General features: G+C 42.0%; 1 protein-coding gene across 1 annotated transcript in view; it reads left to right on the top strand.

Moving 5' to 3' along the window:
- Positions 1-21842, top strand: part of SPATA16 (spermatogenesis associated 16) — a 249682-nt gene that overhangs the window by 76906 nt on the left and 150934 nt on the right. Inside the window, exon 3 of the mRNA XM_058189000.1 lies at positions 8403-8492. Coding sequence (XP_058044983.1) covers positions 8403-8492 — 90 coding nt within the window. The remainder of the gene's footprint in view (positions 1-8402; positions 8493-21842) is intronic.

Below are 21842 nucleotides of genomic sequence, written 5' to 3'. Positions count from 1 at the left end.
ATATAAAAACTAAAACCCCATTTAAAAATTAGTGGTAAAAAATTTAAAATCAATAAAATTTAAGCCAGCCCCGCGCGAATGAAAAGATGTGTCTTCAGTTCGCGGCGAAAGGTCCGAAGGTCAGGTATTTGGCGTAAGCCCGGGGGAAGCTCGTTCCAGAGTGTGGGAGCCCCCACAGAGAAGGACCTTCCCCTGGGGGCCGCCAGCCGACATTGCTTGGCGGACGGCACCCTGAGAAGTCCCTCTCTGTGAGAGCGTACGGGTCGGTGGGAGGCATGTGGTAACAGCAGGCGGTCCCGTAAGTACCCAGGCCCTAAGCCATGGAGCGCTTTAAAGGTCGTAACCAAAACCTTAAAGTGCACCCGAAAGGCCACAGGTAGCCAGTGCAGTCTGCGCAGGAGCGGTGTTACACGGGAGCTACGCGAAGCTCCCTCTATCACCCGCGCAGCTGCATTCTGGACTAACTGAAGCCTCCGAGTGCACCTCAGGGGGAGCCCCATGTAGAGAGCATTACAATAATCTCTGCAGTCTTTACAAGTGTAGTGTTCACTGATGACAATTGCAAAAAGGGTCACAATGCACATAACTGATCCATTGTGCAACCGTCACAACTTAAAACCATGATGGGCAGGTTCCATTATGGTTGTAAGTGAAGGACTACTTGTAATATGCATTTCTTGTACCTTTGACTGGGCCTACAAATTCGACCATACTGATACCAAGTTGAGAACAGTTTCACAGCCATATATCAAAGGCATAGGCTATTAACGTCATATTCTTATATTGAGCCTTTAGCCAGGTGGAATGTAGGGTTATGGAATCAAAATTGTACAAGCATATAACAGTGGAAAAGTGAATAAGAGTTAAGGACACATTCAGACAATCCATATCTGATTATTTATTTTTTATTTTTTATTTATTTATTTATTTTTGTCACAACAGTATATATAAGCATAAACATGAAGTACTATATAGTATATAAGCATATATATGAGTATAAGTATGAAATAACTATATTAATTGGATATAACGAAATGAAACAATAGGACAGGAACGGTAGGCACGCTTGTGCTCTTATGCACGCCCCTTACAGACCTCTTAGGAATGGGGTGAGATCAACGGTAGACAGCTTTTGGTTGAAGCTTTGGGGATTTTGGGAAGAGACCACAGAGTCAGGTAGTGTCGTGTCCCACTCCTCCGCTGACGGCCGGGTCAGGGAAATCCGAATCAGGCTTGCCTCTGCAGCTCTGCCCAAAGTCCTAGCAAAGTCCTCAGAGCAGGCAGGAGACCAGTAAGTGACTTCAGCAAGATAAGTTCGACTTTGCCTGACTCAGAGACTGCCAGAAAGCAGATCCTTTATATAGGCCATGGGGTGTGGCTCCATGACTCAGCACTCATTAAGGCCTGCCCCTCCCTTCCTTCTGTTGCCTCCGCCTATCCAATCAGCTGTTGGAAGTAAACTTTCCTCAGGCTCACATGCTGTGGAGGAGGGGGAGGGGTCTAGCTGCTCCGTTTGCCTGGGCATGGAGCCAGGGCTGGGGCCGGGGGATGCTCCCTCCTCTGCAGCCTGCTTGGGCATGGAGCCAGGGCTGGGACCGGGAGGTGCCCCCTCCTCTGCAGCTTGTCTGGGCATGGAGCCAGAACTGGGGCCGGGAGGCATACATTCCTCCGTGTTCGGGAGCAGATAAGCAGACCCCGGCTGCGGTGAGAGCGGACAAGACACAACAGGTAGTATATTCCAAGCATCAGCAACTCTGTTACTGAAGTCATATTTTCTGCAATCAAAATTGGAGCGGTTAACATTAAGCTTAAATCTATTGTGTGCTCGTGTATTGTTGCAATTGAAACTGAAGTAGTCTTTGACAGGAAGGACATTGTAATGGATGATTCTATGAGTTAAACTCAGGTCATGTTCTCATCAAAAGGGGGCTACTCTAACTTTAGAGTTAATCTCCTGCCCCAAAGATTTTATACCCTATTTAAAATACATTGTTATGTTTTAAAGAATCCTTTCCCAGTTTTCCCTCTCAGAATGGAGTAATAATTTGGAGAGAAAGGTCAACGCTCCAATTTTTTATTTTATTTATTTTTATTTGTCACAACAGTATATATAAGCATGAAAATAACTATATAATATATAAGCATATATATGATTATAAGTATGAAATAACTATATAAATTGGATATAATGAAAGGAAACAATAGGACAGGGACGGTAGGCACCTTTGTGCTCTTATGCACACCCCTTATAGACCTCTTAGGAATGGAGTGAGGTCAACAGTAGACAGTTTTTGCTTAAAGCTTTGGGGATTTTGAGGAAAGATCACAGAGTCAGGTAGTGCATTCCAAGCATTAATAACTTTGTTACTGAAGTCATATTTTCTACAATCAAGTTTGAAGCTTGATTAATTTTAAGAAGATAAGGAACAGTCTTATATGATTTCAGATTGTTGATCCCTGTAGCCTTCCGGAATATCAACAAAAAGTATTTCCAGACTCTAACAGTAGATACTGAGGTTTAACTAGGATCTTCTACCTGTTGATTAAATCCTTTAAAAATGAACGAGCAGAAGTAAACCATTTAGAAAAAAATTTCTCTTGCAAAATTAGCATCGGGTCAAAATTTCTCAGTTCTCCGCTGTCCCATTTGGTTTCATTACAGAAAGAAATGTTTTAGTACATGGCATAGTTCCTGTTTAAATTTGAATGTACTGTCAGCAAATAACCACAGTTTTTGTGAGAGCTCAAAACATTTTGGACTGATACTATCCCCAGATGCATTTAGAGAAAGGAAAAATTATAACTATAAGCTACTGGAGGATTTAGGGATTTTTTTTTAAAAAAAAAACATTGTTTAGCCAGCATTCCTTAAGACTTAAGGCAGGGAAGGCAGGAAGGCAGGAGGCAACTAGAATGCAATGGGGGTAGAAACTGTGGAGAGTCTGGAAGGCAGGAAGGCAGGAGGCAGCTAGGATGCAATGGGGGTAGAAACTGCAAAGTTCGGAGAAGGCACTCCGAAGGCAAGAAGGCAGGAGGCAGGAGAAAGCTAGGACTCAATGAGGATAATAACAATAACAACAGAGTTGGAAGGGACCTTGGAGGCCTTCTAGTCCAACCCCTTGCCCAGGCAGGAAACCTACACCATCTCAGACAGATGGCTATCCAACATTTTCTTAAAAATTTCCAGTGTTGGAGCATTCACAACTTCTGCAGGCAAGTCGTTCCACTTATTAATTGTTCTAACTGTCAGGAAATTTCTCCTTAGTTCTAAGTTGCTTCTTTCCTTGATCAGGGAGTAGAAACAGCAAAGTTCGGAGAAGGCACAGAAGGCAAGAAGGCAGGAGAAAGCTAGGACTCAATGAGGGGATAAACTGGAGATTTTGGAAGGCAGGAAGGCAGGGAAGGCAGGAAGGCAGGAGGCAGCTAGGACTCGATGGGGGTAGAAATTACAAAGTTTAGAGAAGGCACGGAAGGCAAGAAGGCAGGAGAATGCTAGGACTCAGTGGGGGAAAAACTGGAGATTTTGGGAGGCAGGCAGGAAGGAGGCAACTAGGACATGATGGGGGTAGGAACTGCAAAGTTTGGAGAAGGCACGGGAGGCAAGAAGGCAGGAGAAAGCTAGGACTCGATGAGCGGGAGAAACTGTGGAGATCGCGAGCCCCCCTGCCTTTTTTTGGGCCTGAAAAGCCTCCTGCACCAATCTGAAAGCCAAAACGGGGGCCTGGGGCACATGCGTGGGGGGGGCATGGGCACGGAACATGTGTGCATGTGTGGGGTGCATGCGCAGTGGGGCACTCACATCACATTTTGGGGGTTGTGGCACGCATGTGTGCATGTGCTTTGGGCACTCGGCACCAAAAAAGTTAGCCATCACTGCCTTACGTTCTCATCAAAAGGGGGCTACTCTAACTTTAGAGTTAATCTCCTGCCCCAGAGGTTTTATACCCTATTTAAAATACATTGTTATGTTTTAAAGAATCCTTTCCCAGTTTTCCCTCTCAGAATGGAGTAATAATTTGGAGAGAAAGGTCAACTCTCCAGTTTTAGCTTAGATTCACATGCTACCAACATAATCGCTTGCTAAAACGGAGAAAAAACTGTACATGAATTGTCATGTAAACTACGAGTCCCCAATTCCCCACCCCCACAGCCACAATCTGGTACCGGGCCATGGCCCTACAGGAATCAGGCCATACAAGCGGGGGGTGTGAGCATGTGAAACTCCATGAGCCAAGAGGCAGGCACACATAATGTGTGCCAAGCAGCAGGCACACAAGTCTACTGAAATCATTTTGACCACATCTCTTGCTTGTGAAATCGTTTGTGCAACTGTCCTCGTTTTAGACATTTAACAGTTTTTCCAACATGTATTTGTTCTAAAACATTCACATCCTGGATGTTTCCCACATAATCAGATGGACCTTCCATCTGCTATTGGTAACGCCTAGCATTTTCGTAAGTTTTCTTTACATCACATTTGCTTTGAAGTTGCTTTGAATTCTCCTGCCACTACCATTATATATTATACTATTTATTTATTTATTTATTTATTTATTTAGTCAATTATATATAAGATAACAGGTAAAATATTTGGATACATGAAAAGAGTAAGTAAAAAAGGAATATTAGGACAGGGATAGTAGGCACGCATGCACTTACGCACACCCCTTACAGACCTCTTAGGAATGGGGTGAGGTCAACAGTAGACAGTTTAAGCTTAAAGTTTTGGGGGTTTGGGGAAGAAATTACAGAGTCAGGTAGTGCATTCCAGGCATTGACCACTCTGTTACTGAAGTCCTATTTTCTGCAATCAGGTTTGGAGCGGTTTACCTTGAGATTGTATCTATTATTTGCTCGTGTATTGTTGCGTCGACAGGTAGGACATTGTGGTAGATAATGTTATGTACTAGAATTAGGTCAGACTGAAGTCGGCATAGTTCTAAGTTGTCTAAGCCAAAAATTTGGAGTCTGGTGGCATAAGGTATTTTATTGTGAGCAGAGGAGTGGAGGACTCTTCTTGTGAAATATCTCTGGACTCTCTCAATTGTATTTATGTCTGATATGCAATGCAGTTCCAGACAGATGAGCTGTATTCAAGAATTGGTCTCGTAAATGTTTTGTATGCTCTAGTTAATAGTACAATTTTACCAGAGAAGAAGCTACGCAAAATTAGGTTAACAACTCTTAGTGCCTTTTGGGCAATGTTATTACAGTGGGCTCTGGCACTTAGATCTTTATAAATTAGTACTCCAAGGTCCTTGACAGAGTCATCTATAAGGTCATGTCCATCTAATTTGTATTTTATGTTTTGATTTTTTTTGCAACACTGAACAATTGTTGAGTGTTACTTCCAATCTGGATTAAGCAAGTATTACATTTTTATGAAGCATGAGAACAGAAGTAAGAAGGCCCAATCACTAGCACCAAGGTATTTTAGTCTGAAATTTGTTAAGTTAAAGACTTTCATCTACTGGAGACGTAATATAATATGGATTCTCATTCCTTCAGATTCTGGATCTAATACTCCAGTTTTTAGTAACATTCTCAAACCATTTTTTCCCTCTGAGTTTCTTTCATTCTTTTTTTTTTACTCAGATTAAGCCAGGACTGCACTGAAGTTTGATAACCAGTTTAAGCCAAAGTCTGTTTTGTGAATAATTATCTTAAGATACTGGTTTCTGTAAAACGGCAAAATAATATTTGGAAGAATATCTTAACGAAAAATTGCAGACAGACCAGATCTAGTTAGTCCAATCTCTCTCATAATATAATTATGAGGGAAAAGGAGGCAGATAAATCTTTGTAGGCATGGAAGATCCATGCAATTTGCTGCATTAAGTACGAGATTAAATGGATTAAACACTCACATTAAGTATGGGGGGGGGTTAATTAGTCCATACTGAAAAGTCAGCTAGGTTTGCAATTGAACCTTACTTAACACTGTGTATGTATGTCTCTGTGTGTATACGCATCCCTTTGTCAGTGTTGACTCTTGATAATTGCCTGAACTGGACAAGTCACTGAGCTGGAAGGATTTCAGTGTCGGATACATTTGCAAAATGTTTGTTTTGCTTTTAAGAAGACTGACCCCCGCCTAACATAAACCAGCCACTTGCATTTGTTTTTCCAGAACAAACCCATGAAAATTAATTTGCCTTATAAAGGAAGGTGAATCAAGCTTTGTACTTTCCACACATGTAGCTCTTTCTCTCTTGTTTGTCCTCTGCATTAAAGCTGCTCCTTCTTCTCTCCCCTCTCCCTCCGCAGATCTTGTAAACAAAATGGTAGGCTATTGGTTTTCACAGGGCCTCTTGAGACAGTGCCGTCAAGGTTTAAACGTGGTCCGGGCACACCTTGAACAATCAACTGGCTAAGCCTTAAAACTCTTCAATGAACAAAAGTAGCTTGCAGATCTCAGCTCTGAAGTGTCAGGTCTATCATATTCTTCCAGGAAACAAAAGAAAAAGGGGGTTAAGAGCTGTAGAAGGGATCCTTTTAAGGTAATAAAGGAATAATTTTGAAAAGGAAAAAAAACAACTCCTGAAAACTAATTTGTTGACATTATCTATCATTGGGTCAGGAGTCCCTGTGTGTTTACCTCCATCAGAACACAACAGGCTTTGATGGTAGAAAATGTGTGGTTAAGTACTAGTGCTATTGCTTACCAATGGTCGTGCCAATAATCTGGCAGGGGGGGAAATCAATATAGCTATTAACAACTGTTGACAAGAGTTTGGAAAAGCAATAATCACCTTTAAAATCATTTGCGAGAGACCCAGCGATCAGCCAGGTTGTTAACCTGTCTCTAAGCAAGTTTATTGTGAAAATGACACACACAGACATACAAATCGGACTTGGTAGCTAATGTTTGGTTTTTAACAAAGGGCTTCTTTCTTACTGGGAGAGTACTGTGACCCAGGGCGAAGAAGAATTGTCTGGGATTTGAAGGAAAGAACAAAAAATGTAGGAATGAGTATAGTTGTCATTACCTATGTATCAGTGGTGGGTTTGTACTGGTTCGCCCCAGTTTGGATGAACTGGTAGTGGTGGCAGGAGGCTCTGGCCACCCACCCGGACGTCATCATGGATGCTCTGCATATGCGCGAAGTTTCTGCACATGCACAGAAGCACCGCACATGAGCGAAGCGAGTTCCGAACCGGTAGCGAAGGTAAGTGAAACCCACTACTGCTATGTACAGTATGTTTGCTTATTTGAATATAAGGATTCTCTTGTATCGAATTCAAAATTCCAAGCCGTGGGTGGCTCAGGCTGTAAGAAGCCTGTTATTAAACACAGCTGCTTGCAATTACTGCAGGCTCGAGTCCCACCAGGCCCAAGGTTGACTCAGCCTTCCATCCTTTATAAGGTAGGTAAAATGAGGACCCAGATTGTTGGGGGGGGCAATAAGTTGACTTTGTATATAAATATACAAATAGTATGAGACTATTGCCTTACACAATGTAAGCCGCCCTGAGTCTTCGGAGAAGGGCGGGATATTAATGTAAATAAAAAAATAAAAAATAAAATTGTTGGATAATAATCTTTATGTACTGGTAGCCTTCATCTTATGGCCGTAGTTGAGACCAGAATTTCTGTTGCTAAGCAAAATGGTTTGTTAAGTGAGTGGCATCCCATGTTGTCCCAGCAACCTTTTTGCCATGGTTAAGTGTATCACTACAGTTGTTTAAGTGAAACACTTAAGCAACCCCCCATACACATACCTCTTTCAGTTTACTTGTTGGAAGCTGGCTGGGAAGGTCAGAAATAGTGACTACATGGTTCCAGGATCCTGCAACTATCATAAACACATGTCAGTTGTCAAGGACCTGAATGTTGATCATGTGATCATGCAGCAATGCGAATTTTGTTCATGTGACCATGGGGATGCTGCAGCAATGCGAAAAATGGTCATAAGACACTTTTTCAATGTCAATTTAACTTTGAATCATCACTAAACAAATGGTTGTAAGTGGAGGTCTACTTGTACAGCCAACATTCAGGTAGTCCTTGGCCTATGACCAAGAGGTTGTAAAAAAATGCTTTTAAAGGGTTCTGACAATCAGGCAACTCAACTGGGGTCCTCAGAACCCTTTAAAAGCATTTTTTACAACCTCTTCGGCCGAAAAGGTTGTAGAAAAAATGCTTTTAAAAGTAAAAAAAAAAAGTTGGCCACACTCACCAAGTCACATTACCCCTACCACCAAGCCATGCCCACAGAAGCAGTAGTAACAAATTTTACATTTCACCCCTGTTTTATTACTTACGGTGTAAATTAAACCTGCTAAGTGACAAGATGTAAGTCAAGGACTTTCTGTACTCCCCAGAGTTAGATGTTAAAAGGTTCTACCATATGATGTCACTTTGGGTCTTTGACCTAAACATTTGTTTGCTGTTTTCAAAGGAGTGTAATTCTGAACCCGGCCTATTTTCGCAACCATCTTCGTCAAGCTGCCGTCTTCCGATGCTTAGAGCGATATTCTGAAGCTGCAAGGTAGGTTTGTACCCCTGTTTCATGGGGCAGCTTTCCTGCCTCAATTTCCTCTTTCCCCCCCCCTTTCCCTTTTGCAATCTACAAAGGTTAGAGAAGACAGTGGAAATTACCATTGCCTCATTAGGACCTTCTGGTTTTCTCCCTTTCCCCAATAATAGAGCCTTGGGCTCCAATCAGGGGTGGGCTGCTGGGGGTTCTCAGGGGTTTGGGAGATTCTCTAGCTAAGATTCAGTGCAGTTCAGAGAACCCCTAAATCCCACTCCTGGATGGTCCCACCTACCCCATCCCACCCGTCCCAGGAGTCCCCATGTGGCCCATTTTGGATGCAGGTAAGTGCAGGGTACATGCAAAGGCTTGGGAGCATGAAAAATGGGCCTACCAAAGTTCGAGAAGTTCGGGCCCATTTCTGGCCTCCAGAGGGCCTCCAGAGCCTGGGGAGGCCTTTTTTGCCCTCCCAGGGACTCAAGGAAAGCCTCCGAAGCCTGGGGAGAGCAAAAACACCCCCGCCCCCCCTGCCATGGTGCAGGATGCCGACTAGGACATGCCCACCATGGACACGCCCACCCAGCAACCTGGCAGAGAACCCCTTGCTAAAATTTTTGAAGCCCACCCCTGGCTCCAATGTCCATAATATGAAGAGAGTTGAAGTGGAGTTCTCAGGCCAAGGATGGTATACATTAACCACTTGGCTTCAGACCTACCAGACTCTGGGCCAGGAGTCTGTTAATTTGTGGAGAAGGACAACAGGAAGAAACAACCAGCTGAAACTACTAAGGATTCAGAAGTTATTTTCCCTCTCTCACTGGCCATGAGCAATCAGCAGCTTTGTATGGCTTTGTACTTGCCCTCAATAAAGATTCTTATTTAGCTGAGTCCTACAGGGTGAGCCTTCTGCCAAGTCTAATCAAGCAATGCAGCTAAGGGTGCAGGGAAGTGTCAAGAGATCTGTGATAAGCTGCCAAGTTCCAGTCATGGAAACCTGACATATAAATCCACAGGGGCAGCAACTTTGGCCATGTTGGGAATGTCTGGCTTACAGTACTGTAAATGACTGAAGTCAAATAGGAAAGGGAAACAGGAAACTTTTAATTAACATGGGAGTTTTACAACAAACCTCAGTTACAGTTGCAATGAGTGCACCATTGGGAGACTGGAAAGAACGTGGAAGCCTGGTCCTCAACTTACCACCACAAGTGAGCCCAAAACTTCTGTTGTTGAGATGCGTTAAGTGAGTTTTGTCCCATTTTATGACTTTTCTTGCCACAGTTGCTAAGTGAATCACCGCAGTTGTTATTATTTATTATTATTCAAATTTCTATACCGCCCTATCTCCCGAAGGACTCAGGGCGGTTTACAGCCTTATAAAACATAAAATATAAAATAGATACATGTTAAAACAACATTTAAAAAACTTATTCCATTAGGCCAAATTTAAAACTATAGTTAAAAGTACAAAACTCCGTTTAAAATTAATTTTAAAATTTTAAAATTAAACCCTAGGCCAGCCCTGTACAAATAAATAGATGTGTCTTAAGCTCGCGGCGGAAGGTTCGAAGGTCTGGAAGCAGACGTAATCCAGAGGGCGGGGCCCCCACAGAGAAGGCCCTTCCCCTGGGTGTCGCCAGTTGGCACTGCCTGGCGGACGGCACCCTAAGGAGTCCCTCCCTGTGAGAGCATACGGGTCAGTGGGAGGTAGTCAGTGGCAGCAGGCGGTCCCATAAATAACCCGGTCCTATGCCATGGAGCGTTTTGAAGATGGTAACCAAAACCTTGAAGCGCACCCGAAAGGCCACAGGTAGCCAGTGCTGCATTGTTAAATTAGTAAACTGGTTGTTAAGTAAATCTGGTTCCCCCATAGACTTTGCTTGTCAGAGGGCTCCAAAAGGGCATCACATGACCCTGGGAAACTGCCGCCATCATAAATGTGAATCAGTTGTCATGTAAATCACATGACCATGGGGATGCTACAATGGTGATACGTGTGAAAAATGGTCATAAAACACTTTTTTCAGTGCCGTTGTAACTTCAGTCACTAAATGAATGGTTGTAAGTCGAGTGACAGCACCTTTGACTATGTAGGGAATGTCTGGTTTACAGTAATAGCAATAGCATTTAGGTTTATATATCGCTTCATAGTGCTTTACAGTCCTTTCTAAGCGGTTTACAGAGTCAATATATTGCCCCCAACAATATGGGTCCTCATTTTATCAACCTCGGAAGGATGGAAGGCTGAGTCAACCTTGAGCCGCTCAAGATCAAACTCCTGGAGTGACCAGTGAGTTAGCCCTGCAGTACTGCATTCTAACCACTGTGCCACCATGGCTCTTGTGTGTGTATACAGTAATCTAATGTATACACAAGCAAGTCAGATAGGAAGTAGGAAACTTTTAATTAACACAGGAGTTTTACATCAAACCTCAATTACAATTGCAATTAATGAACCATTGGGAGGTTGATGTCAGTGTATTTGATTCATAGACTGAAAGCAGCGTAGTAACAAGGTCAGCCAATGAATAGGCGTGGCAACAGATCAGCCAATGGGAGTTGATTGATGACTGAAACAGTTTTGGAGCCTGGGCTTGGTTTAGCTTTGTGCTCAGAACTGAAACTGAAACTAGTCTGCTCTCTGTACTGAAACGGAAAACTGTTCTCTCCTCTGCTTTTGGTATTGTATATTTATTTCATGTGTTATATTATATATAAAGAGAAGTTAATGAATCCTGCTGAATCAGTTACCTATGTGTGCTTTCTGGATGTGATTGCTGCAACAAACTCTGACAACTGAAAGAACAGGTTAGGGATAGATTGTCTTCTAGAACAGGGGTCTCCGAGCTTGTCAACTTTAAGACTTGTGGATTTCAACTTCCAGAATTCCTCAGCCAGCTTTGCTTTGCTGGCTGAGGAATTCTGGGAGTTGAAGTTCACAAGTCTTAAAGTTGATAAGCTCGGAGACTCCTGTTCTAGGAGAAAATCTGTGCGGTCACTAGGAATCAAAAATAACATGATGGCCCATAATCAATTGGCTGGCGGAAGTTGTGTGCCTTGGCCAATTCGACATGGCTCTTCTGGATAGCATTCAGGAGGGTAAGTGACATCATAGTGTAAGCCCGGCCCTTTTCTATGGACATCCTGTTATTGCATATATGTTAAATGGGGCCCAACTTGTGCTGTTATATTGCTTTTCTATTTCTGATTAAAGAAACAAAGAAAAAATGTGCATTTATGGATTTCTTAAAGTTATACCCCATGCTTCATGCAACTATGCCCTCATTTTATTCTCCCAACAATAACTCAGGGAAGTTTCTCAATTGAGAGCAAGCAGGCCCAAATCTTTCAATGAATGTCCATATTTCCAAGGGCAGACCTGAATCTAGGTCTCTCTACTATCCTCGCCCACCACTTTAATAAGCTGGTAAAGAAACCAAGAAAATTCCACCTGCAAAGTGGTTTGCAAAGTGGGAATATATATGTCTTGAAAATACTTTCTTACATATCTTCTATTATATGCAACATTTTCATAGGAAAAAGAGGGATATCCTTCTCAACTAATTAAAATGTCTTAGTTGGTAAATCTTCTCTCTTGTTATTAATGAATGAATCAACTACATTTAATGAAATGTGCATATTGTCAATCCCAATTGTTCCTTCCAAGAAAGGCATTGTATTCCCAGCTCTCTGCTTCTCCATTCCCAAATGGTCTGTTTTTCTTTTGCATCTGACATTCAACTTGAGTGATTTCAGTCTCCCTATGATATAAGGGAGAAAACATCAGAACTTCTACAAATATGTTGATGTTTCTCTCCTGCTGTTTGTGCCCACATTTTCAGGTAAATAGACGTAGAATTAGAAAGCATCTTAGAATCATAGAATAACACAATTGGAAGGGACCTGGGAAGTCGGCTAGTCCAATTCCCTGCTCAAGCAGGAGACCCTCAGACAAATGGCTGTCCAGTCTTCTTTTGAAAGCTTCCAGTAATGGAGCATTTACAATTTCTGAAGGCAAGCTCATCTTCAAGTCAAGCTCATCGTCTGAAGCCATCTCATCTTCAAGGCTAACTCATATAGTTAGGGCATTTTTAATACTCAGCAACTTTATTAGAACAAAATAATTCCTCCTAAGAAAGTTGGTTGTTATTGAAGATGCCATCAGAGTCAATATCTCCTTCATTGTCCTAGACCAGTGATGGCTAACCTTTTCTGGATCAAATGCCCAAAGTGTTACAGTGGTTATGTCTGCAGTCTTGGAAGGATTAGTCTGAGCTGTGTTCCCTGACTCTGGAGGAGCTGCCTTCAGCTGCTCCTGTATGGTATTTCCAGTTCCTGTCATATGTAGATATATACCTGTAATAATGGCTTGTTGGGGGGGTGTCTTTCTTATGATTAAAACTACTTGAAACACAAAACACGTGCGTGCATGAATGTGCGTGCATGAACACACACACATGCACCTGAACCCAACCCCCCTAAATGCAATGTGTGTGCGACCCCGTGCATGCACCCCACCCCCTGTGCATGCGCACATGGCTCCCTGCATGGACCCTGCACCCCCTGCATGTAGGGGGCAGAGTGTGCCCCCCCCGCACATGCCCCGCCCTCCACACATGTGCGGCAGAGACCCAAAGACCAGCTGGCCAGTGGGAGGCGCACACATATGTGCAGTGGAGCTGAACTGGAGTGAAGGCTTGTATGCAGAGGGCGCTGCATGCCATAAATTCGCCATCATGGTCCTAGCCCAGGGGTCTCCAACCTTGGTCACTTTAAGACTTGTGGACTTCAACTCCCAGAGATGAACTCTGGGAGTTGAAATCCACAAGTCTTAAAGTGACCAAGGTTGGAGAACCCCTGTCCTAGACCATGCTTTTCAAACTTGACAACTTTATGATGTGTGGACTTGCTTAGACTGACACAATTCTTTGTTTTCCATTTTCAGCTAGAATCTTAGCACCTGAGTTTACTCTTAAAAGGAGCGCTTGCTTAATTAATACAGAAAAGCTAATGCTCATTGTTAAAAAGAAAAGTCATATTTAACTTTTAAAATATCTTTTTCATTTCTTCTGTAGTGGTTTAGGCTTTCATGGCAGGCATCAATCAGGTAGTGATGAGCTGTTGAGCTTCACAGTCTTGCTCTAGTTTTCTTGTGTCCTGACATTTTGAAAGCAGCTGTGGTTGGAATCCTCAGCGGCGGAGGGGGCTGCTTTGCGGTGCATCTCTGAACGGCTCACATTGTATTTGTCCCTGGCAAGCTGATTTTAGTTCTTATTTCTTATTTCAAGAAAAGAGAGCAATCATAACATTGGTTTGAAAAGGAAAGCTATTCCTCAAAACCACTGTATTTGAAAACGCTTGCATTTTCCTCAAGCTGCATTTTTGAATTTGGCCAAATGTTTCTTTAAACATCTGTCGGCACAGATATCAAAAATCCTTAAAATTAGCATGTTGATTTCGTCAGCCAAAAACATTGCATGTTTGCATGTATATATAAATGCACAGATATATACATGGACTAATATCTGTTGTGTATTTCTCAAAGCTGGCAACTTTAATTATGTGGACTGTGGAATTCTGGGAAATGAAGTCTATGTATATACATAACATTGCCAAGCTTGAGAAACACTGAAGGGTTGGAACCTAACTTAGATATCATCCTATTTGGTTTTTTAGAAATCATAGAAGCTCTACAAATCAAAGGAAAAATGAGATACAGAATAGATCAGAAGTGTCAAACTCAAGGCCCATGGGCCGGATTTGGCCTGCAGGGTGCTTAGATTGGTCCCATCAGGAAACCAGCAAAGGACCGGCCCGCAGTGCCTCTGCCAGTGAAAACAGAACTGGGGAGGGCCACATGTGGGCCTCTCAGGCTCCGTTTTGGGCCACGACGGCTTTCTGCAACCCTCTGCCAGTGAAAACGGAGCTTGGGAGACTGGGGTGGGTTTCAAATCCCTTCACTACTGGTTTGCTAGTGGGTGCGTGCGCTCTTGTGCACGTGTGACACTTCTGCACATGTGCAGAAGCGTCCATCTGGGTGGGCGCTTCTCACTGCCGCCACTACTGGTTCTCCCGACCCGGAGTGAACCGGTAGCAACAGACCACTGTTGGGAGAGCTGCACACGGCCCTCCTGGGCTCTGTTCTCACTGGCAGAGGGCTGCAGGAGGCCATCACAGCCGAAAACGGAGCCTCGATGAGTGACGTCAAGCTGGCCACACCCACCCTGGCCACGCCCTCCATGACCAAACACAACCCTGATGCGGCCCTCAATGAAATCAAGTTTGACACCCCTGGAATAGATGAACACACATTAGTGCACACGCTTGTTTTCCAATGACAGTTAATGAAAATGTAAAGAAGCAGTTTCTGAAGACTTAGAAACTACAAGAACAGCTAATGAAATTGTTGTGCGAGTGAAATAGAGTGTTAGGGAAACTTGTAAATAAATTGCAGTGAAGACTAATGCTAGACTTGTAGAAGGAATAACATGCTCATAAAAAGAGAGCATTAAGGTTAATGTGGCAGTGGTAAATCTTTAATGAGCTGACAGTGCTATCCTGAAATATCTGCCATTGAAATTAAGAATCAGGGTCCATTCTTAGATACACAAGTGGAGTTGCTTATAATTTGGTGGCTGGTCTTCCTTTCAACCTACTCTTCTTCTCCTAGGGATATACATACAGGTAGTGCTCAGCTTATAACCACAATTCAGTCCAAAATTTCTCCGGCCATTGTGTGGAAGCACCATTTATTCGCAAGGAAGAAAGAGATGGGTTCCAGGAGACCCTTGTTGCTGACTTCTTGTTGAAGACTAGAACCTGTAGAAGTAGTTCTCAACTTAGGATCACAATTGACACCCAACATTTCTGTGGTTAAGCAAGTTGTCAAGTAAATTTTGACCCATTTTATGACCTTCTCTTGCCGCAGTTGTTAAGTGAATTGTCGCGGTTCGTTAAGTTAGTTACATGGTTGTTAAGTGAACTTGGCTTCCCTATTGATTCTGCTCCTCAGAAGGTCGCAAAAGATGATCACATGACTCCAGGACACTGCATTCATTATAAATACATTCCAGGCTGAATTTCGATCACCTGGCCATGGGGATGCTGCAAGGGTCATAAGTGTGAAAAATGGCTGTAGATCACTTTTTTCACTTGAACAGTCACTAAATGAACTGTTGTATGTCAAGGACTATGGTTTCTGTAGTCATGTATCACAATATAATCCAACCACTTTTCTTTTTCATAAGACACAACTTTTTGTGTTACAGAGTCAGTCCTAGCACCAGAGAAAGTGAGATCATACATTTCATGTAAAATAGCTCAACAGGAAGAATCCAGCTGTGTTCAGTTTGCTAGGGTCAGATTCCAGAAACCAAGAAAGACAAATTGTGGTTCTTGCAAGCAGATTTCTTTATTGTTCCTCACCTATAAATATAAGCTTTCCAAACCTTTCCAAACCTTTAAAGGTAAAAATAAAGGTTCCCGACTCTAGGTGTTGGTGCTCATCTCTGTTTCAAAGCCAAAGAGCCAGCACTGTCCAAAGACATCTCCATAGTCATGCAGCCAGCATGACTGAACGCCAAAGGCACACGGAACGCTGTTACCTTCCCACCAAAGGTGGTCCCTGTTTTTCTAGTTGCATTTTTAACATGCTTTCGAACTGCTATGTTGGCAGAAGCTGGGACAAGTAATGGGAGCTCACCCCGTTATGCAGCACTAGGGATTCAAACCCCTGAACTGCCAACCTTTCTGATCAACGAGCTCAGCGTCTTAGCCACTGAGCCAACGCATCCCAAACTTTCCAGAATACTAACTCCATAAAGTATATACTCTTGGAACTATTAGGGAGGAGCTGTCTTTTCTCTCTTTCTCTCACACAATCTATCCGGACTGAGTTGCCTCTTGCTCCGGATACATTACATCACGGCTAGAGTGTGATTCCTAACTGCTGTTTTTGGAAATGCCATGTTCAGTGTCAATCCCTGGGAAAATCAAGAGATTCAGACAGTTCAAAGGAGTATAAAGATTTATTGCAAGCTTAAGCTCTCTACAAGAATCTGAGTTACTAACAGTCAAGGGAAATTAGTGGAAGTTAAGAAAGGCATTCAAGGTGGGCTGGATTTAGCTCTCTTGTGAGCGTGCAGGGACTCATGACTGATGATGCATTTCCCTGGGCTCAGCCTATTCATCTCCTACATTCAAGTAGCAATAACCAATCCAGGAAGGTTTCCCAAATGGGCTAGTTGAACTTCAGTTTAGGAAGCAAGCTACCTTAGGCCCACCACAAAAGAGGAGATACCCACTCCACCAGATATGGTACTTGGAAATGTGACTTCCCCATTTATTAAAATAGTAATAGAAAGACAACAGAACAGAGTGCCATAGTAACACCTTGGGATGGCATTAGTAAAGGTCTCAATTTGATTTAATTTAATGTAAAAAAGATGTTGAGACTCTAGAAAGAGTGCAGAGAAGAGCAACAAAGGTGATTAGGGGACTGGAGGCTAAAACATTTGAAGAATGTTTGCTGGAACTGGGTATGTCTAGTTTAATGAAAAGAAGGACTGTGGGAGACATGACAGCAGTGTTCCAATATTTGAGGGTCTTCCACAAAGAAGAGGGAGTCAAGCTATTCTCCAAAACACCTGAGGGTAGGACAAGAAACAATGGGTGGAAACTAATCAAGGAGAGAAGCAACTTAGAAATAAGGAGGAATTTCCTGACAGTTAGAACAATTACTCAGTGGAACAACTTGCTTCCAGAAGTTGTGAATGCTTCAACACTGGAAGTTTTTAAGAAGATGTTGGATAACCATTTGTCTGAAGTGGTGTAGGGTTTCCTGCCTGAGCAGGGGGTTGGATAAGAAGACCTCCAAGGTCCCTTCCATCTCTGTTATTCTAAATTCTAAAGTTCATACAGTTGATGATTCTATGATCTCTTGTCTATCCTGTCATTAAAAATACCTTAGTAATTATCATTAGCATGGAATTCTTTGCTCACACAAAATCTTAAGGGCCATTGTTGGATTTGAGTTTCAGGTGACACAAAATCATTTGCTAGAAAAAGATACCTTTCCCTCTCCCTTTGTCCTCTACTATGTATCTAAATCTAGTTGGAATGGTCCACCCCAGTGGTAGTCAACCTGGTCCCTACCGCCCACTAGTGGGCATTCCAGCTTTCATGGTGGGCAGTAGGGGTTTTGTCCAATACTGAAGTACTTTCCTTTTTTAAAATTTAATTGCCTTTAAAAAAAATTTCATAGCATTATTTAAAAACATTTTCATTAGGTTTTCATAAAATTCCCCGAGACAATTTAAATTTTTGAAAATATACTATTTGTATCGCTCGTGCATAAGTTTAATTCACGTTACGTAAGTGAAACTAAATGGCACTATAGTGCGACCACAAACAAAAGAGCCTCATCCCAGAATAGTCGTGCATCTCCCCCCACACCACCCAGCTGTAACAGACAAGAAGAGCTGGTAGCGGCGTCCCCACCCCCAACCCAATCCATGATGCGCGAGAGGCATGCACAGACGACGATACACGGTGCATCACTGTGGAACCGGTGGGTGGTTAGAAAATTTTACTACTAACAGAGATACAAAAGTGGGCGGTAGGTATAAAAAGGTTGACTACCCCTGGTCCACCCTTTAGAGAAGGGATTGGGGGCAAGAAGAATGAAAGTGAGGAGAAATTCCATTGTTTGAGCAGAAATTCACTCTCAAGATTAATCATACAGTCTTGTTAAAAGACCAGATAAACCAGGGGTCTGCAAACTTGGCTCTTTTAAGACTTGTGGACTTACAGCTCCCAGAGTTCCTCAGCAAGCAAAGCTGGCTGAGGAACTCTGGGAGTTGAAGTCCACAAGTCTTAAAAGAGCCAAGTTTGCAGACCCCTGAGATAAACCGATGAGGAAACAAATCTTCCAATATAAATGGAATAAAAAATGACATACACACATGATTATAGATAGATGGTTAGAATGAACAAAAAGAGGCAACTGATACTCATAGCCAGCTGGTAAATTTGCTCCAGATTTTCTTATTGGCTCTACTTATGCATGGCAATTCTTATTATTATTATTTTTTTTTTTAAAAACCAAATCTTTAACTGAGAATAAACGCAAATTGCAAACTGATTAGTTCCAAAATACAACTAAGCTTCACCTTGGGTCTCTGATTCAATGCACCCAAGCCTTCCGTTTTTGTTTGGTGTGTATAATAATTCCATTGTTGTAATATTTCTGCAGATCAGGAAAATAATGTGCGCTCCCTGATCTAACTGCATTGTCATACACGTTGTGTGAAACTTTAAGGCTGTTCTTTTTATCATCCTCCAAAACAGTTGAATCTGAGAAGCAAGACTGAAGTAATCAATTTTATATCTCCTGAGAACTCAAGTAATGATTTCTCTGTGGAATTTAGTTTTGATTTTTTTTTTAAAAAAAATAGTCCTTTGTGTTTACCACAGCAGGAGTTAGCTGCACTCAGTGCTGATTAGCCAACCCATTTGGAGTCACCCAGATTTCTGTACAATCTCTGATGCAATTTTATAATATAAAAGAAACCTTGATGAAGGTATCTTTTCTTTTATGTACACTGAGAGCATATGCACTAAGACAAATTCCTTGTGTGTCCAATCACACTTGGCCAATAAAAAATTCTATTCTATTCTATTCTATTCTAAATAATTGATTAAATATAAGGGCATAAATGAATATTCACACACTTTATTTTTTAAATAATAATAATAATAACAGGCTCTGCCTCCAGCACATGAGTAGCCCATTATACCTGTGATTTCCATTACAAATCAGCACATAAAAATGGACTTTTCTCCCCAATTTAAGTAGCAAGAATAGCAACTCAAATCACGAGTGGAAATTAGCCAGCCTCCGTTGGTAAAAAAACATGTATAGTACCAGGGTCTCTGAGATTGATTGGGAAGCATGCTGGACAACATGATGTAAAAAGTGTTCTTTCATTTAAAGCTATAAAAGAAAAGACAAATTTCCTTGTGCTGAGTCTGGAAATAGAAAGGTAGCTGCTGAATCTTGAAAAAGTTCAGAGCTATATATGCTACCAGACAGTCTTGTGACTCGTTGGGTCATCCTTTGAAAGGAACATAGTGCAGTCTGATGTGACCAGAATGATCAGTAAATTCTAAGCTGACCACATTTTTTTTTCACCCCAATGCTTGATGGTCCCTTGATCATTTAAGAATAGTATGTATTATAAATAGAAAAATAATTGTGGTGGCAAAATTGACTTATTATCACAGCAGTGGTGAAATCCAAATTTTTTTACTACCGGTTCTGTGGGCATGGCTTGGTGGACATGGTAGGGGAAGAATACTGCAAAATCTCCAATTCCACCCCACTCTGGGGCCAGCCAGAGGTGGTATTTGCCAGTTCTCCGAACGGCTCAAAATTTCCACTACCAGTTCTCCAGAACCTGTGAGAACCTACTGGATTTCACCCTGTATTAAAGTCAATATTAACTTACTTAAATAGATAAACAACAAGACTACAGGTGAGCAAACAAGGAGTAAGCAGGAAAGTGACTTTGACTTCCTGCTGGCTTCCCCATTGAGTTTCCTTGTGGGAAGCGGGTAGGGAAAATTGGAGATCACATGACCAAGGGGACACTGCAATGGCCACAACTTGGTAAATAAAACTGGTCTGATTATCATGGAAATCTGAAATCCACAGGAATAGATTTCTATGCATTCTTTAAATTTGCAGAATCTGGATAAGTTAATTCAAAAATTGTTGCAGCATAATAGATCATCTGGGCTAATTTAAGGGACAAACAGATAAACAAATGAGAGTTTTAGTAGTCTGTAAATCCAGGCAGCTGCATATAGCAATAGCACGTAGACCTATATATTGCTCCATGGTGGGTTACATCACTCTCTGAGTGGGTTACAATGTCAGCATATTACACCCCACAATCTGGGTCCTCATTTTACTGACTTCAAAAAGATGGAAGGCTGAGTCAACCTTGAGCCACTGAGGATCGAACTCCTGGCTGTGGGCAAAGTTAGCCTGCAGTACTGCATTCTAACCACTGCATCACCAGAGCTCTTAACACAGGGGTGTCAAACTCAAGGCCCACAGGGGCAGACCCTTAAATTCAGACTGAACGTTGAACATTTATTCAGTTGCTCTAAGAGTGAAATGGATCAACTGCACCAATTCTGGACACAACATTGGCTGACACAACAAAGCTTCTTTAGGAATCAAGAAAAGAAGCAAGCTACTTGCCCTCTACTAGGGAGTCAGACAAGCATTCTCTTACAATATGCCTTTCCTCTCTAAAGGGTGATTTAAGACAAAAAGCTGCTTGGAAAGATGACTTCAGACCAGGGGTGAAATGCTCCCAGTTCAGACCAGATCTCCCGATCCAGTAGCGATGGCAGCGGGTGGTTTGGAGAACCGGTAGCAAAAATCCCTGTGCCCCCCGCCCCCTGCATGCCCAGCTGAGCCGTGTGACCATCAGAGATATTTTTTTTTTACTTTTAAAAACATTTTTTCTTTGGCTGAAAAAAATGCTTTTAAAAGGCTCCTCTGACAATCCCAGCTGAGTTGTCTGATCGTCAGAGGCTTTTTTTTTCTTTTAAAGGCAAAAAAAATGCTTTTAAAAGAAAAGAAAAGCCTCTGACAATCAGGCAGCTGGGATCATCAGAGGAGCCTTTTAAAAGCATTTTTTCTACAACCTCTTCGGCCAATGACGTTGTAGAAAAAATGCTTTTAAAAGTAAAAAAAAAAGTTGGCCATGCCCACCCAGTCACATTACCCCACCACCACCAAGCTACTGGTAGTAACAAATTTTACATTTCACCACTGCTTCAGACCATGCTATGTGGGCCATCCAATCTAAAACACATTTTTATTCATTGATTCCATCCAGAAATCTCTCATTCTCTGCCCAAGCAGATACATTTAAAATTACACCATTCTTCCCACTTTCTTATTTCTTTTTCCCTTTCTCCTTTCATCGACTAAAACTTACCATACATTGCAAACTGTGGCTTGATTTCCTAAGCCAAGATTCGAACCTAGTATTTCATCTCATTGCAACTGCAAGCATACCATATGTAAAAGAGGACATAATTTGTCATATTTGGATGCAGTGGCAAAGAAGGGTTTAATTCAAGATTGCACCACCTGAAATTCCCACATCCAAAATCCTTATGAAACTAAGGAGGTTTACACATCTAATAAATAAATAATAAAGAAGCAACCAAGAGCTCAAGATGGATGCAAATGAGATCTTATCGAGTTAACTCAATTAATGTAATTTTAATTGCATTTTTATTGAATCAATTCTATTGAATCAACTGTAATTATTTCCTCATCCC

The sequence above is a fragment of the Ahaetulla prasina genome, chromosome 6 (genome assembly GCF_028640845.1).
Source record: "Ahaetulla prasina isolate Xishuangbanna chromosome 6, ASM2864084v1, whole genome shotgun sequence".
NCBI classification, from domain to species: Eukaryota; Metazoa; Chordata; class Lepidosauria; order Squamata; family Colubridae; genus Ahaetulla; species Ahaetulla prasina.
The sequence above is the reverse complement of the archived record's forward strand: the minus strand, read 5'-3'. Positions and strand labels throughout refer to the sequence as shown.